Genomic DNA, 17,997 nt, shown 5'->3' on the forward strand with positions numbered 1-17,997 from the left:
TCATTATCTTTATATATTATACTTTTTGTCTATAATTTTTTTGAAATTTATTCTTTTTAAATTAATTAAATTTTTCTACTTATTATCTATATTTTAAACATTTAATAAAATAAAAAAATAATATATGATATGTAGACTTACCTTTAAAATTTTTCTTATACAAAACTTGACACTAATACTTTTCTCAAACATTTTATAAATTAATTTATTATATTCATTTTTATATGAGTTATTAGATTCATGAGTCATATAAAATTTTAGAGGCAATGGATCAGGAGTACTTGACACTTGTGTAAAGATATCCACATGCCATGACATGCAATACCAATCACATATTCGAAGTCCTTGAAGATAAATACCTCACTACCAATCACAGTCACACATATCTAGTAAGGTATGTATCCACATGTATTGCTTCATTATTACAATTGACTACAATTTATAAATTATTTATTATTTTTTTATTATTAATTATTATTTTTATTATTATTTATAAATCATTTAAAATCATTTTAATGTCTAAAATAACGAACAATCTCATAATAGCAAAAAGTTACATCCACAAAATTAGGTTTAGGCTGCGCTCTTAGATAATTTGAATCAATTTATAAATAATAATCTTTTACGAGTCCTATTAAAATGTGTTTAAATATATAAAATAGGTTAAGATATGTTTAAATTTTTATAAGAAGTTAAAAAAATAGTAAATTTCATCGATAATTAATTTGAAATAGATTAGGATAGATTTGACATACAAACATACTCTTAGTCACCTTGCCTTGTGGGCAATTTCAATCAAGTTCGTGACATTATATATGCAAATTAAATGGATTCTTCCTTAATTGGCAGCGTTCAATCTCTTAATTCCCTGTTTTTATTTAAAATTACTAATAATTAATTATTAAATAATTTCGAAATTAATATAAACATACAATACTTTCACTCTATCACAGGATATTTTATCATTAAAAATTAAGCAATTTTAATAATGATATAATATTATGCGATACGATGATATATGGTATCGTAGTTAATCCATATTTTAAGCATACTTAATAAAATTAATACATTTCTCATATATAATATTTTCCATATTTTCTTTATATATATATTTATATATATATATAATTTGCCCTGGAAAAAAGAAAAAATTGATAGTTAATTTCTATTTATCGGTTGACTGTTAGATGTGGCATTACATCAGTCACGTCATCGATTGTACAGTACCACCCATTTCCGGTTCGATCATTAATTACATGCTGATATTGCACGGCAGCCGGCCTTGTTTTCCGTTTTAATCACTCGTGCATCTAATTCCCTGCTGAATAATGATAAGGTTACAATTCACTTACTATCCATCTATTAATTTTTTATTTTACTTAATAATTAAGAAAATAAATATTAGTAAAATTATATATTTTTTTAAATTTTTTTAATGATTAAAAATGTTAAAAAAATACTTAAAAAATAATAAAAAAACAAAAAAAAATTTAAAATAAACTAAGATAATAGATGGGTGGTGATAAAGTAGTAATAGGGTAGCAACCCTATCACCACCCTTCCCTGTTGAAGTATATTTCATTCGAGAATCAACAACCTAATAAAGTTAACTAGATCATCTATATTAATTAAAGATAATGCTAGAGGGCTATTAAACGTGCCCATTAATACAAAAAAGTTTTTATTATTTTTATTTAATTATTTGTTAAGCATCCTTAACTATAAATAAAAAAATTAAAAAATATATATATAAATTCATTAATAGTTAGTTCTTTAACTACTAAAAAAAATTAAAAAAAATATGAGTAGACATATTTGATAAACACATTTAATAACGTAACAATAACTGGAGATCGAGCTGCAAGACGTGTTTGTATGAATTGATATTTGACTTAATTTAGTTTCATGAATTCTGTTACTTTCAAATCAATCAGTAAACATATTAATTATTATAGGATAGATCTATTATAGTTGCAAAATAAAAATACTCATAATTCTTTAAGAAATATTTTAGTTACAAATAAAAGTTTTTTATTTTATTACTACCCATCCACTACTCAAGTGCATTACAAGTTTTTTTATTTTTATTTTATTTTCTTTTAAGTATTTTTTTAACATTCTTAATCATCACTAAGATAAAATTTTAAAAAAATATAACTTTACTAATACTCACTTTCTTAATCATTAAGTAAAATAAAAAAATTAAAAAAAAAATCAAATATAAAAAGAGTAGTAAATGAGTTGTAGTGTTGTAGTAAGTATATCATTTTTTATTATAAAATAGAACTAACGTATTATATAAAGTCCCGTCAATTTGTAAATTTATTTTTATATAATCTTTTTGTGTTTGTAACACATCTCTAATTCTTTATGTTAATCGATACCTTGGCATCAATAATATGTTATATATAGCAGATTTAAAAATAGATTTTTGTTTCTTTTTTTTTTTAAAGTCTCGTACGTAATCGTTAAGACTTGCAACAAAAAGGAAAGGAGAAAAGTTGTTCCTACTTCCCTCTAATGACTTGGGGGAATATATGCTCTAATTTTGATACATGATCTGGTAGTGCTACTCGGATGCTAATTACTTGCAGGTTTCCATTAATACAAACCTTTTGATCATCATGTTTTAGAGACAACCAAAATCCCATGGCCATTCTGCCTCTGGAAAGGCCAGCCTGCTCAACTTCTTTCCCACCACAATTTCACTGAATGATCTGCATCCATCGGGCATCGACCTACTTCTCTATCATGCTTGTTTTCCTTTTTCCTTTGTCAGTATTGTAGAATTCCTACTTGTTCTAAAAATTTAAACTAATAAGAAGATGTAGATTTTATTATATATTTTATATTTTAATACTCTCTTCATGTGTAAATCAAACTCTCTCTAAATAGATTGCTCAATACGTGAAATATTTAATTATATGCAATAGAGTGTAAAGTCAGGATTTGAATTCAACATTTCCATTACTACTTGTAACAAAAACCTAAATTAATAAAAAGAAGTAAATTTTATTATTTATTTTATATGTAATTATCATTTAAGTTCTTTAGTTGACCTAGAATATCTTAATACCCATAAACTGACCAAACACATCACGTTCCAGGCCCAATATTCCAGTATATATCAACCAGACAGTACTGAAATCAGTTTTTCTGCATCTAGCCTCAAATTCTTTCAACCCCACAAAAAGATTATTGTTCACAAACTTACCTATATTATTTATGTGATATATATATATATATATATGAATATATGTAAACCAGAAAGTCGAAAAGTATATTTATATTTCCTTCTGCAAGCAAACTATATATGTAGAGTCTAGACTGGACGAAATCTCTATTAAGATCAAGCATTGTAATAAAGTTTGTAACCAATCAAACAGCTGCACAGGTCAAGGACCAGTAGCTAGAACCAAAGCTTACGGCACAAACCCAAAAAACCCGAGGGGCACTCTTGGCCTGAGTGTATAAATATATGCTCATATCACCTTCCTGGAAACTACACAAAGTCTAAGCTGCAAAGAGAGAGAGATCTACCACATCTGCGAGCAGCCTAGCTCTACCTAAATACTAAATTTTTCTTGTCGGTTTTTCCCCATACATATATATATATATATGGATACCAAGGTTTTATCAACCGGAGTTCGCTACACGAGCTTGCCTCAAAGCTACATCAGACCAGAATCCGAGCGGCCTCGGCTGTCTGAAATCTCTGATTGTGAAGATGTTCCCATCATCGACTTGGGTATTGCAGATAGAAGCAAAATTGTCAAGCAAATTGGCGATGCCTGCAAATCTTTTGGCTTTTTCCAGGTAAAAAGTACTTTCCATACACATCATGAGAGAGTTCACTTAATTTTTCGAAAGAGACTGTAGGACTATTTTGCCATTTTATTAAATACGTTTAGGTGATCAATCACGGCGTGTCACCGGAGGCAGTGAAGAAAATGTTAGACGTGGCTATTGAGTTCTTTAGCCTGCCTGTGGAAGAGAAGTTGAAGCTCTATTCGGATGACCCTTCAAAAACAGTGAGACTTTCAACAAGTTTTAACGTGAAAAAAGAAAAGGTTCATAATTGGAGAGATTATCTTAGACTCCACTGTTATCCTTTAGACAAGTATGTGCCTGAGTGGCCCTCCAATCCTCCTACCTTCAAGTAAGTCTTACCATCCTACTCTCCTTCTCTCACGCACACACACACAAGCATACAGAAAAAGTCACATTTGAAGAAAAGTACACTTTTGCCACGTTCTTTTCTTCCCTAATATGTGGTATTTGAATCATGACAATGACATTAATAATAAAGTCTCAACTTGAGATCAAAAGTTATTTTTGGAGACCAAAGAGTTTAGTAAAAAACTATTTTAATCTTGTAGTTAGTTTTATTTTTATATCACCTGACGTAATTATTGAACATTAAATACTGCATCAGATGAAATATTCTTTTAAGACAATCTATTGTACTAGGAATCTAAATAACAGAAAACTGTCTGATTGACTAACGATCTTTAGTACTTTTGTACTTTTTTTTGAAATATTGTTTTCATCTTCACTGAAATCGAGAAATATCGATTCTAGCATAGTTAATGAATAAAATATCTTATAAAGTTCTAATTTAAAGTATTCCAATCATGCATCTTCTAAATAACAATGAAGTCATGTCAAATTGAAAGGTTGTGTGGATATAGAAGTCCCCTACGCAATCATACCTTATCTTCTATCTATTTCTCTTCAAAGAATGAGTGCCCTAGAAAATTAGAAATAGAAGAAGAAGGTGGAGATTCTAAACTCATCTTTGTTTTATAATGGGTGCTTTTAACAATGTCATTAATATGTGTTTTAACAAATAACTCCTTGGGTTGGTCATGCTTTAGCTGTGTAGATAGCTATAATGTTCTCAAATCATCTCAATATGATAGAATACCATTTCTATAGTAATTCCTTCATTTCTCTTACCACTATGCATACCCTAAAATTTTTTATAAAAAAGTTATGAATCTCGTTGGGAGATCTTGTTTGGAGCTACTTTTATTTTATTTTTATTTTTAATTTTTTTTAACGATTAAGAAAATATTATCTCATAATATTGTAGATTTATTTTTTATTTTAAAATATTTAAAAATGTTAAAAAATTAAAAAAACAAAAAACAAAAAATAAAATAAAAAGCGGGATCTCCGAGCGGGAGCTCCAGCGGTGGGGGGTAGACTCACAGAAAACTTTAGGGCTTGGAGTTCTGATTTTCATCGCAGGTGGTATGTTTTCTGTCCTTTCCACGTGTCAAAAACCATAAAGTCAAGTCCACTTTGATAACCTCACCAGCCCATGTGCCTCGATCGACGCGCTTCCCGAAGGGCCGAACGTGGTTTCTGAAAAATCCAAGATACATCCAAGCATGAACAATCCTAAAAAAGAAAAAAAACACACGCACATGCACTTGCTTCTTTCTTGATTAACATATGCTAAAACCAAACAGGGTCTTACATATATATATATATATATATATGTATATATATATTATTTTTTTAATATTGTTATGAATTTGTAAAATAAAAATATTAAAAAATATATAAAAAAATCTTAAAAAAATATTTTACACTGTTGAGAGGGCTGTAGAGCCACTCTGATTGATGTTCCTCCTAATAATGTTTTTTTGTTTTCTTTTGAAAAATACAGCACTAAAATGCACATAAAATGCCTCTAGTTGAGCTTTTATTTGTCTCGATGCGATATTTTTAAGATATGCGTGTCACAAATTATTCTATGCAGGACCCGTTTAAAATAAAAAAATGTCAATGCCATAGAATATTAAATACTTAATTTGAAAACAATCTAGAAGATCCAAAAGATCAAAATTTACTAAAATAATTCTAATACATCTAATCAATAAAATATTTCTTTTCAAAGTTCACATGATATATATATATATATATATATACAGATTCCTGTCTCTAAAGCATTATGATTGGACCAAATCATAATATCATCTTATTGGAACAAATTTTATTTTTATGATTTATACAAATTTTAAATAAACAAATATTATGTAAGTTTTTATTTTTTTAAAAAAAATTAATTTTATCATAAAAAATAATTTTATTTTAATGAGAACGATTTTTTATAAAAACAATTTACAATTTTACAAGTTTGAAAATTGTAAAAATCATTATTATTATTTTTTTTATAAAAACTAACTCAAATTTAATTTAAGTAGCTTCTTCAACCACTGCTACGCAAATATCAAACAACCATCGAATCGGCGGGTCAACCCAGCTAACTGAGTTGATTTTGTCAGACTAGTAGGCAGAGTGGGACCCATGTATTACTTCATTTGGTAAAACATTAATTCGCCGGTGGGATACGCGCATTGGAATTTAATATGAAGGGGAGACTTTTTAGACAGGTTGGCCGGTCACGACGCCACCACTAGTTATACTCCAGGCTGACATCAGTACTATCGACTGTCGACCACGTAGTTTACACGTTACTCGTTAATTGTGGCTGACATCACGGAAACAAACCGTGTTGTCGTCAGCCCTATTCGATCCAAGTTTTCCTCCGCCTCTAGCTCCACCACCACGCACAGTGTAGCTCAGCAGCACATCCGATCTATCTACTCTGTTTTCTCGGATTAACGAAATCTATCTCACATCTCTCTTGAATTTAGCCACCATGCACATAGCCTCATGTATAGCGCCGTTGTCGATCTCAATTCAGCCACCATCTCATCTTGTTCTTCTCCAACACGCAATTCCTCTCTCTCTCTCTACAACACACCCTCTCTTTGATCCAATATATCTCTTGGATGAAAACAAGTGAAGATTCAAAAGAGGGAGAAAAATTAAAACACGTGACTTATGTGTGTGGCGATATTGATTTAGGTAAAAATCGATCTTAAAAAGTAAAAAAATATATTTGTCACCTTAATTATCATAATTCTTTCATCATCTTATGATGTGGTATTCGATGACAGGTTCACAAATAAAATATAATAAATAATTTTTAATTATCTAATACCACATCATAAGATGATGAAATAATGATAAAAATTAAGATGATGAGTAGCATTATTCTAAAAAATTTCATTCCCGTGAAGATCAGACTCTATTCATATATAGAATTAACAAAAATGGCCCAACTACTACCATTTTAAAAATATATTTAGTATAACTATTAGAGTCGAATTCAACAGTCCAAAGTCTTGTTAAATCTCAAACTCTGACTTTGAGCTCGGATGTTTGCCTAACCCTTTGAATCATTGCGAGCCAATTTGATATGTTACTTAGAAACAGGATTAAAATATTTCTTATTCTTGCATGGTGACGAGCATGATTCAGATCCCACTAGATTGATTGATTGGTTGATTATACTCATATACTAACATTATAATTAATTAATAGACTATGCATTGTCTTGTAATTACACCTAGTTTTTGTCTTGTTCTGACGTATTCCTTTCTCTCTCTCTCTTTTTTTTTTTTTTTTTTTTTTTTTTTTTTTTTTTTTTTAATATGGCTGTCTTTTTTAGAATCACTCCGCATTACTCTGTTCGTATCTGACAGAGTACTAAATTTGCCTTGCATATCATAGATTCCTAGTGATCCAAATAATATGTTTTTTTTTTTTTTTTGTTTCACTATCCATATGGTGTTGATTTTTAGTTGAAAAGGAAAAGAAAATAGAAAATGAAGTTTGCTGAAACTAAGCTCAAGGAATGATTTTTTTCTCCAAAAAAAAAAAAAAAAAAAAAAAAAGCCCTATTTCGGGGAAAAAAATATAGACAAATAGTGTTTGTGAATTAAGTTTAATTCATGATCTTTGTAAAATTGGTAAATCTGTGACCTATATGAAAAACTTATTTTTTAACAATGGGCTGTATTATTTTTTGAAAATAAATACACAATATTTACAGATCTTAACACTGTATCTATAAAAATTACTCTTTTTGAGGCATATATATATATATATATATATATATTTATATGTTTATCAATCTGTTTTAAAGGATTTTTTAAAACTATACTAAATCAACACTTAATTTAGGATGATCCCAACAAAAAAATGGAGAATGTAATAAGATGGATAATGATACAAATGGTGGCCATTCAAAAATCATAATTATGAATCTCTTACTTTCCTCATAAAGATCAACATAGAATTTTTAATTTAGAAAAAAACTTTTTTTTATGAATAATCAAGAAAAATTAATGGCATGAATAGACTCGATTTTTGGGAAAGAAATTCCCCTTCTATGATATGTTGAATCTATTATCTCGTTATATGAATCTCATCTTCAATTGAGTGGTCTCCTTAAAGTTTTACCTGTTTTTCATTTGCTCTCCTATTTCTTAGTTTTTTTAATTCTTTGGTATGCTCCTTTAATTTAAGTATTTCTAAATACACCACCATTTCCCCACCTTTTATTTTTTTTTCCCTTTGAAAATTGTTACTAAAATCACTATACTCTAGGTATGGGTTGAATCGATTAACATGTCTCAATAGGGGCACTGAAAGTATCAAAGAAAAAAAAAAAAAACACACACACACACACACACAAAATAATACAAACACATCACAATACAGAGGACGCCTGCCTCGATGTGTTAGGTTCCTTTCATGGACAAAGTTATCAAGAGAATATGCTAAGAAATCAATGGAAAAAAAATAGGCACGAAAATGACTCTATCTCATTGAATCGATTAAAATGATAAAGAATTGCATTTAACGTCATTTGTTACGTACGAAGCAGTGACTAAGATCTTCCTCTTATCGTGGCTGATCAAGCTTCGAAAATATATCTTAGCTTGTTTATAAAACATATCTTGTCTTTGTGTTTGTCATCATCTATTTTAATTTATTGTGAATATTATTTCTTAGTGCTTATGATATTATTATTACCGTTGTTTAATTGGACTACTTATACTTCTTATTATAGGTCTCGTAAGCGTCTTTGTCGATTAACAATTATTTGGAAGTGATGGCTTTGTGGGTCTCGATTCATAATGCCATTCTATTTCTTATTCAGTTCGATCATGGATATTGATGTCTCCTTACCACCCATTGCAAATAAAAAAATAAAGAAAAATATGTAAATAGTAATAGGAAAAACAACTATCTGGTCTTTGTGCTTGTAAGTTTCATAGATTCTCAGATCAAGCTACAATCTTCCTACCCAAATATACAATTTAGAGATATATAGACTTGTTGTATTTAATGGTGTACGATTCATAGATCGTGTATGTCTCTTTTCGAATCGTAGAAAATGTTTTAATTAAAAGTTATGGAGGATGGTGCTCTTAGATTCTCTTCCAAGATACTGCTTACAATATATTTTATTTTGCATTCAACTCAATTGGGTCTGGGTTTGCAGCTCCCATTTCAACAATGTCTTCCCCCTTAGCAAGTTCCACCATGCCTAATGTTCCCTGCTTTTGCTGTGTGAGATGTACATAAACGAGAGATAGAGCTGTGTAGAACCATCAATCAATTAGAGCATTACCAAGTTTGTGCATATTTGAATGAGACCAGATCAACATATTGCAGTGTTTACTGGCATTAACTTCAAGTTGATTGAATGTTTAAATGCTTATGTTTTCTGAATAATGTACTCAAACAATCGGATTTGAACCCATAATTGATGAAGCTAATGTAACATTGTCTTGCATTGATAGGGAAATTGTGAGCAATTATTGCATGGAAGTAAGGGAACTCGGGTACAGATTACAAGAACTCATAGCAGAAAGCTTAGGCGTGGAAAAGGATTCTATAAAGAATATATTGGGTGAGCAAGGACAGCATATGGCTGTGAACTATTATCCACCTTGTCCCGAACCAGAACTCACCTATGGATTGCCTGGACATACTGATCCCAATGCTCTCACAATCCTACTTCAAGACCTCCACGTAGCAGGCCTTCAAGTTCTCATAGATGGCAAGTGGCTTGCTGTTAATCCTCACCCAAATGCTTTTGTCATTAATCTCGGAGATCAATTGCAGGTAACGGCGATACATTACACACTGAAATAACCACGTATCCCAAAAACTTAAACCGATGGGAATACATAAATTTAATTACTTTCACTGAGCTTCCAACTTAGATATTATTAATTATTATACAAGACAATTTTTAAAACTAATAATGTAATGTTGTTAAGGGATTTTGTCTGGTTTCCTGGGGAATAATTTGACATGAGAAATGAGTGATTGCAGGCATTAAGTAATGGGATTTATAGGAGTGTTTGGCACAGAGCAACAGTGAATTCTGAGAAGCCAAGGCTATCGGTAGCTTCGTTCCTCTGCCCATGTGACGACGCCTTAATCAGCGCCCCAACAGCACTTACAGAAGATGGATCTGCAGCAGTGTACAGGGGTTTCACATATGCAGAGTATTACAAGAAGTTTTGGAGTCGGGACTTGGAAAAAGAACACTGTCTCGAACTTTTCAAGAATTAGTAGTACCCTTAATTAATAAGAGTAATGCTACGTACAGTTGTGGAGTGTGCAAACGTAGTGCAATTATTTTAAGAAAAAATAGAGTCCACAATTAAAAAAGTTAATTGGTCTCGTATTAATTCACTTTTTTCAAAGAGACTGCACGACATTTGCACAATCACAACTGCAAATATCATTTCTCATTGCCTAGTTCTCGATCGTCAGCTTTGCCACACAATGACATCAATTTATTCAAGAAAACTCCCACACAGGTTATTGGTGAATTATAGCGTCGTACTTCTCTCCTCTGTTTAATATGCAACACGTTGTATTGAACCATAAACTAGGTAGAATTTTCTGATCTGTTAGCCATGAATTTACGTACTTTTGCTGGTTGTTATGGTTTTTGGACGAAGCTGTAGTGTAAGGTTATATTTTGTGTAGTGTAAGGTTATATTTTGCCACTTTCTTTGTGGAATACAAAGCATCAGAGAGGAGCGACGTTGAGAGCGGGTATAAAGCGTGGTTAATCACTACTTGTTCGAACTCAACATCTCTGGTCCATAACTCAAGATCTCCACAGCTTCACCACCATGAGAAAGGAAACTCCCTTTCAAGATAATATTCAAAACCTTGAGAGATAATTTCCATTACAATCCCAAGTCAGCAATGCTGGCCACTTTTAAGGGTCACTTGAAGTGCCTCTTTAATGCAATCTCCTCGACTCTGAATTGACATTTAATTTCTGGGTTTACAGCTTTCGGCAAAGTTTTCAAATGAATCTTCTTTACATTCTTCCTTAATTTCTGCATTTTTCATGGCAATGCACACTCCATTTCTTATATAGCTTCATCGAAGAGCTTGCCTGATTAGCTTCACTGGTGCTAAAACTTTTAAAACAAATCCTTGCTCTATGGAAAACCCACGGAGCTAATGACAGTTAACTGCAGACTGCTATAATAATTCTTGTCCATTTTTCGTGCTTGATAAGCTGCCAACAGGATGAAGCACGGCACCCACAGTGACTTTCCAAGATTTCAATCTAATTTTAAGAAATCAATCTACTTTATTACTTTTCCATTGTTTCTTATTACCTGATTTTATTCGCTACTCTAATTCTTTACAGAGGAATACCTTATACATTTAAAGAACTTTTGGGGTTATGGATAATCGCAAAACCAAAGTTTTATAGAATAGACTTTACCTAGACATAAAACTAAGCAGAAGTAAACTTTACATGGCCATGCAGATAACAGAGTATTGCAATCAAATCTAAATGTCTCCTGCCTAAGGTATACCGGCTTTATCCAAAAATAAGATGCGTGCCATCCAAAATTTTAAGAAGCTCAGTAGTTGATGAAAAAAAGCCTAATATCCTGCAGCCCATACTTAGCCATCAGCCAAGCACTTACTTCTCTATAAAAGTGAAGAAGCTCAAAAAGGAAGTGTACATAAAGAGCGATTTTGTGTCATTCCAGATCTCAAAATGGAGGTACTTGGGAAAGGTTACACAGCAGTAGGGCGTTGGGAGGCTTATGGAGAAGTTACTGCGAGTGCCCGGAGAAGTTTGGGTTACCACGTAGTTGCCTTTCCGATGAGGATTGCTATTTCCAATTTTTATCTATCTATTTTATTTCTATATTTCCAAATAACTAAGTCAACTCTATAAGATGATGTAATTCTGAATCATAATGGAAACAAAGGGTTAAATGACTTATCTAAAAGACTCTAATGTAGTGTGCTCATGAGATGCAGTCCTTCTGGCCCATTGGGTGACCCTGTTACAGTAGCCCTTTGATGAACCAAGGCCTCAAGAAAATCATCCGTAGAAATCCAAACTCAAAGATCTTATTTCTTACAAGAAGTACATCATTTTCATTTTATTATGGTTTCTCTAATCTTCTCTTTCTTCTTTGACTAGAAACCACATATATCAGAAAGCCACCAGTGGACCAGACAGTCACAACCTCAAAACCCAAATGCAAAACTTATGCACCCAAGTCCAGGACTCAAAAGCTTTATAATGAATTTCATGATACAGGTATTGACAACACAGTCCAGCCCCTTGAAATCCAACCCCTTTTAGCCGAGGACTCAAAGCTTTTTAATGAATTCCATAATATATGTATTGAAAGCACAACCCATTACTCGGAACCCTTGAAATCCAGCCCCTTTAGCCAAGGCCTCAAACTCCTTCTCTGTCCTCTCCTTCCCACCAGGATTATGAGCCAACATGATAACATCGATATGGATGACTCCCTTGGCTGCGAGGCTAGTGTCTGGTGCTACTGGAAGAATACATTCAGCAACAATTACCTTCCCATCGTCTGGAAGAGCTTTATAGCAGTTCTTCAGAAATTTCAAGCAGTGCTCATCACTCCAATCATGACATATCCACTGTACATCAGGCACACGAATGTCAACATAAATCAAGGTAGAATGACCTTTGACTAATCAAATCTTTATGGGCACGGTTATTATGCCGCCTGCATCATACCGCTGGGCACACCGCCCAGTTGATTTTTTTTTTCAATTTTTTTTTCACATTTTTTTAATCACTTTCTTAATCAGTAAAAAAAAAATATACTGATACACCTAAAATCAGTAAATGAAAAAAAAAAAAAAATTATATCGCTTACATGTAAGATTCATTGATCCATTGGTCAAAAGGTTAAAATGTTTTCCCTGACTAATCTTTATGGTTACAAATTATAAGCACAAAGACTAATCTCTCCGCTTAGCTTCCCTTTCCTTTAAAAGGCAAATTCAACAATCCTCCAAAACCATTCTAATGCTACTTTGAAATTCGAGTGCGTTTGAAGTTTGAACTTCCCTTGAATATGAAAGACCTTATATTGTGAGAAATCTGCGGTGGCATAGATGGTACCTTGAGTACCAGTGGTGCCATTTATGTGGGAACCATCAATAGAATCATTGTGGTTCTGTATAATTGGACCCAAGAAAGGTCAATGAGGGGAGTAGGTAAGAAAGTGAAACGATTTCCATATTCAAATGCAAACCCACCTTCATGAAAATGGCGTCTCCTTTTGGAACACTAACAAACATGTCTCCTCCTACGTGGTCCACACCTGCAGCCACCATTTCTAACCCATGAGTTCATATTAAACCCAAAAACATAAGAAAGAACTTTAACTTGTAGCCAACAGGGTTTTAGATCGAGATCCAGTAATTAAATTTGGAAATATGGAAGGAATGTCAGGATATTTTAGAGCTTACACCATCTTAGAATTACCAATAATAGCTTTAATTAAGGAGGCTATTAAGTATACGAGTATGAGTAAGCTTTGGTGATGTAGTATTAATATATACCAGGATAAGATGGTGCATCCTCAATGACGTGCGGCAAATCGAAATTGATGCCCTTTATAGAAGGGTATTTGGAGACGATCATACTAAGGACAGCCCCTGTCCCACCACCAACATCAACCACCGATGTTAGGCCTTCGAAACCTTTATAGGTCTCCAGGATTTTCTTCATGGTAATGGTAGAGTGATCAGACATTCCCTTGTTGAAAACCTTGTTAAATCTAAGATCTTTCCCATGATATTCAAAAGAGGTCATTCCATGGGCCCTGTTGAATGGAATGCCACCTTCTAGAACTGCATCTTTCAGGTAGTACCTATAAGAAAAATAAAAATTAGGTGAACATATTCTGATCCATGCAAAACGTCTTTACCATACACCTAAAAACAAAATTAGGTGAAGCATTTCTCCTGCCAAACATCTTTTTCATACACCTACAAACAACAAGGCTCTTTCTCTCGCTCTCTCTCTCGGCTTTTGAGCTTCCTCTGCCAATAACTTAGCTATATATATATGATCGTCAGATCTTCGTGGTACGTGAGAGAGTGGTTCTCTACTCTGGAAGTGGGTAGGGTCCCCAATTCCCATGGTCGGATAAGTGTTTCAGCAACAAGCAATCAGTGCCATCTTCCCCACAACCAGCCTCGGCATTTTATGGTCCTACTAATTATGTTCCTCTCTAATTTTCTTCGCATAATATCCAAGACTTAACAAGAAGAGAATGAAAGGATAAAAAGAAGCACATGTTTTCAATCAACAGCCATAAATCCAAAAAGTATTCATTTTCTTCTTTTATTCTCTAATATATTCATATCCCTCTACTGGATAATAACCCATCACCAAGTCCTTAAGTCTACATCAAAAGCACCCAAAAAAACAAAAAAAAAAATCATGATAATATTCTTTTGATTTTATTTTAAAAATTTAATAATCAGATGAAATGAGTTAATCATCTTAAAGGAAAAAAAATAAACTAAAAAGAAAAAAAAAAAGAAAAAGAAAATTATAATAATATTTCATAATCAACCAACGCTATGATAATTTATGGGTAGTCGTTGCAATAAATGCTGAAATAATATTTAGGTTGGTGGTTACCGTAATGTCCCCCAATCATATGAGTTTTGAAGACAATTAAAGCAAAAACGGAAAAGACTAAAAACGAATCATTAAAGTTAAGACTACGACCTTATGACAGCATGCAGTACCCAAAAAGACGAATGAGACTATAAAAATAAAATAAATAAAAAATCATAATTATGATGTATTAATATATATATATGAAAAATGCTACACATCATCCCACACCACACATTTTATATATTAAAATAATATTTTTTATTTTTTTATTTCATTTTATTTTTATTAAACTAATTAAATTATTTTATTTATCATCTACAAATTACATATTTATTATAGAAAAAATAAAAAAAAATTAAAATAAATATAGTGTGTGAAGTGTAAGGATGATAAGAAGAATTTTCCTATATATATATATAACAAATATTCTAAGAATAATAGTAATAAAATTGCATCATGCCCCACTATCTTCGAATAGTGGAGACTCTAAGGACGTTCGGATGGTGAGATTCTTTCATCTTATTATAATATCTTATTTTAATATTTAAATATCATTAATTCTTTTAAATTTTTAAATAAAATATAAAATTTAATTTAATTTTTTAAAATATCAAAATGAAAATAATAGAAAAAAATTATATTCTAATAATATTTTAATTTTATAATATTTTAATTTTTATTTAATTTTATTTTATATCTCAACACCTGTTAACTCATTACCTCTGTTCCAACAAAGAACAAAAATTTAATTTCAAGAGTTTAAATCCAGTGTTCACTTATTATTATTACCAAAACATTGGCAAAAAAAATCATTAACTGGTATGACAAAACTGAATTGAACCAAAAAATGTTCAATGGTCTGATTCTATGAAAGAAAAAATATTTGAATTCAACCAAAAGGTAGAATTAGAAGAAGGAATAGTTACCAGCTCTCCATGAGGACCTTATCCTGATTCATGAGACAGAGAGAAGCAATAGACACACCATCCTCATTCTTAGTCAAGAACTTGGAAACAGGGCCCAGACTGTACAGCCTCTCAACCCTGCCATCAGGGAGTGTGCGCAGGGAGTAAGTGAGAACAGAGTAGCTAGCTAGAAGGCGAAGGATACGGTCCAGCATAACAGGGGCATCTGGGTTCGTGGTTGGGAGCTGGGAAGCGATCTCTGAAGGCGAAAGATAATCGCCAGGCCCAGCCTTGGCCATTATCTCCAAGAGGTCGAGCTCTATGGCTGATTTGAGTACCATGGGAAGAACAGAGGCGCTGGCGAGTTGCATGGCAAAGAGGTTTGCTTCTTCGTCGGAGACTTGGGTTGGAGTCATCTGGGTTTCGCCGGTTGAACCCATTTTTTGGCTGGTTTCTGTTGGAGTCTCTGATGAATGGAGAAGAAGGAAGAGACAAGAGAGGGGCCGGGGAAGCTGATGAGCTGAGACAGAGGCAGCAAAAGTAGCAATATTTATATGGATTTTGGCTCAACCACCGCCCATCACCTTCAACTTTGATTTACAAGTGTAAACCACCTTCGAAATGATAAGGCTTTATATAGCCTCTCTCTCTCTGTCTCTCTGTTTTTTTTTTTTTTTTTTTTTTTTTTTTACCCTCTCAATTAATAGTTAATTAGTCAAACAGCATGATGTGTCGTGTACTCTATTTAAAAAATAATAATTTTTATATAAATTTGGATTTATTTATTTTAAAAAAAATATGAAATTTAGTAATGGATAATTTTTTAAAGAATTGTTATAAATATTAAAAGATTACATAAAAATAAATTTATAAATTAATGTAAATTTATATGATCTATTAAAAATTTCTTTTATATTAAAAATAATTTTATAATTTGATGTATTTTATAAAATTATTTTATTTTATAGATTTATTTTATATAATTTGTTTATTACTCTATTTTATTTAAAGTGTTTACTACAGCAGGCACAGCCGTAAACTATTACAGCCTTGCCGAGAGGCACAGGTCGTCTATAAGTTGCATAAACAAGGTTTAGGGGCTTTGGTTTGATGCTGTCCCAAACTGTCAAATACTTGGTTGGGTCTTTTGTCTGTCAATTAATTTTTTTAATAATACAAACACCTTTTAAGTCTGAAAATCTAGATTGGTTGATTAAAATTAAAAATTTTATTTCATCTTTATAATTTTTTTAAATTCTTATATAAAATATAATAAACAATTTAATTTTTTTAAATTTTAATACAAAATTAATATAAAAAAATATATTATAATAAAATTTTATTTATTAGTATTCAAAACATCTCATCTCATCTGTGTAATCAAATGGAGCCTTAAATTGCATCCAAATGAGTGGTTTCACCATATCCAAACCATTTGCACAAAGAAAAAAAATCTAGTTGTAAGTATAATTATACATTAATATGTATACTAATATAATATGATCGATCAAAATATAGATTTTATTGAAAATAGTACTAATTTAAATATTGAATGTGAAGAAATCAATATTGATATGTAGATTAGTACGTAAATTTGTTTATACGTAACAGAACTCTATTTTAAATTTCATTTATTTTATGAGTAACTAACTTTAATAATATGAAATATTTAATTAAAATGTCTAATCACTTCTGAATTCAAAACCAAAAGAGTAAGCAATAAGAAAACATAAATTACAAAAATTAAAAGAGTGAATTTTATGAGAGCTTTAAAAGACAAAGCCGTATACAGTTTAGGTAATTGAACATTAAAATGAAAGCAATGTGATTAACACTCGTAGTACCACTGTAGCAAAGCCACGTAAGGTTACAGTTTGGAAAAGTATGGGTTTTTGATTGGTTTGCATTGACATTTCAAATCAAACAACATCTCACCTAAATTCGATTGAGACCGTGGTCGAACACTTGATTCTGGAATTAAAGCTACATATCATCCCAAACTATCTTACCTACTTTCCCACCAACCTTGATTTCCTCGTCCATTGCCATAAAAATTATGCGTACGATACCTTCCTTCCCTTCTAATATGTTCACATGGAGTGTAGAAAATCGCTTAATTTCTTTATTTCTTATCTTAACTTTTATGATCTTCAATCATATCAGTTGATATATTGACGCAACTCCAAAAGAAACCTTAACAATTTATTAATATATCATATCAAAACTACTAAGTTTATAATTTTTTTTTTAATAAAACTT

The 17,997-nt window shown here is 31.4% G+C and overlaps 2 protein-coding genes across 2 annotated transcripts; one reads left to right on the plus strand and one right to left on the minus strand.

The window, feature by feature from the left end:
* Positions 1-3,327: 3,327 nt before the first annotated feature.
* Positions 3,328-10,895, plus strand: LOC122309720 (protein DOWNY MILDEW RESISTANCE 6). Its single transcript, XM_043123316.1, has 4 exons — positions 3,328-3,816; positions 3,912-4,159; positions 9,672-9,996; positions 10,210-10,895. Exons 1-4 carry the CDS (start codon positions 3,619-3,621, stop codon positions 10,450-10,452), a joined length of 1,014 nt encoding a protein of 337 aa, XP_042979250.1. The 5' UTR covers positions 3,328-3,618; the 3' UTR covers positions 10,453-10,895.
* Positions 10,896-12,259: 1,364 nt separating this feature from the next.
* Positions 12,260-16,350, minus strand: LOC122309719 (caffeic acid 3-O-methyltransferase-like). The gene is made up of 4 exons (XM_043123315.1): positions 15,760-16,350; positions 13,762-14,072; positions 13,456-13,520; positions 12,260-12,828 (listed from the first exon to the last, which is right to left on the minus strand). Exons 1-4 carry the CDS (start codon positions 16,176-16,178, stop codon positions 12,526-12,528), a joined length of 1,098 nt encoding a protein of 365 aa, XP_042979249.1. The 5' UTR covers positions 16,179-16,350; the 3' UTR covers positions 12,260-12,525.
* Between the last annotated feature and the right edge of the window lie 1,647 nt (positions 16,351-17,997).

Source organism: Carya illinoinensis, chromosome 5 (genome assembly GCF_018687715.1).
Source record: "Carya illinoinensis cultivar Pawnee chromosome 5, C.illinoinensisPawnee_v1, whole genome shotgun sequence".
NCBI classification, from domain to species: domain Eukaryota; kingdom Viridiplantae; phylum Streptophyta; class Magnoliopsida; order Fagales; family Juglandaceae; genus Carya; species Carya illinoinensis.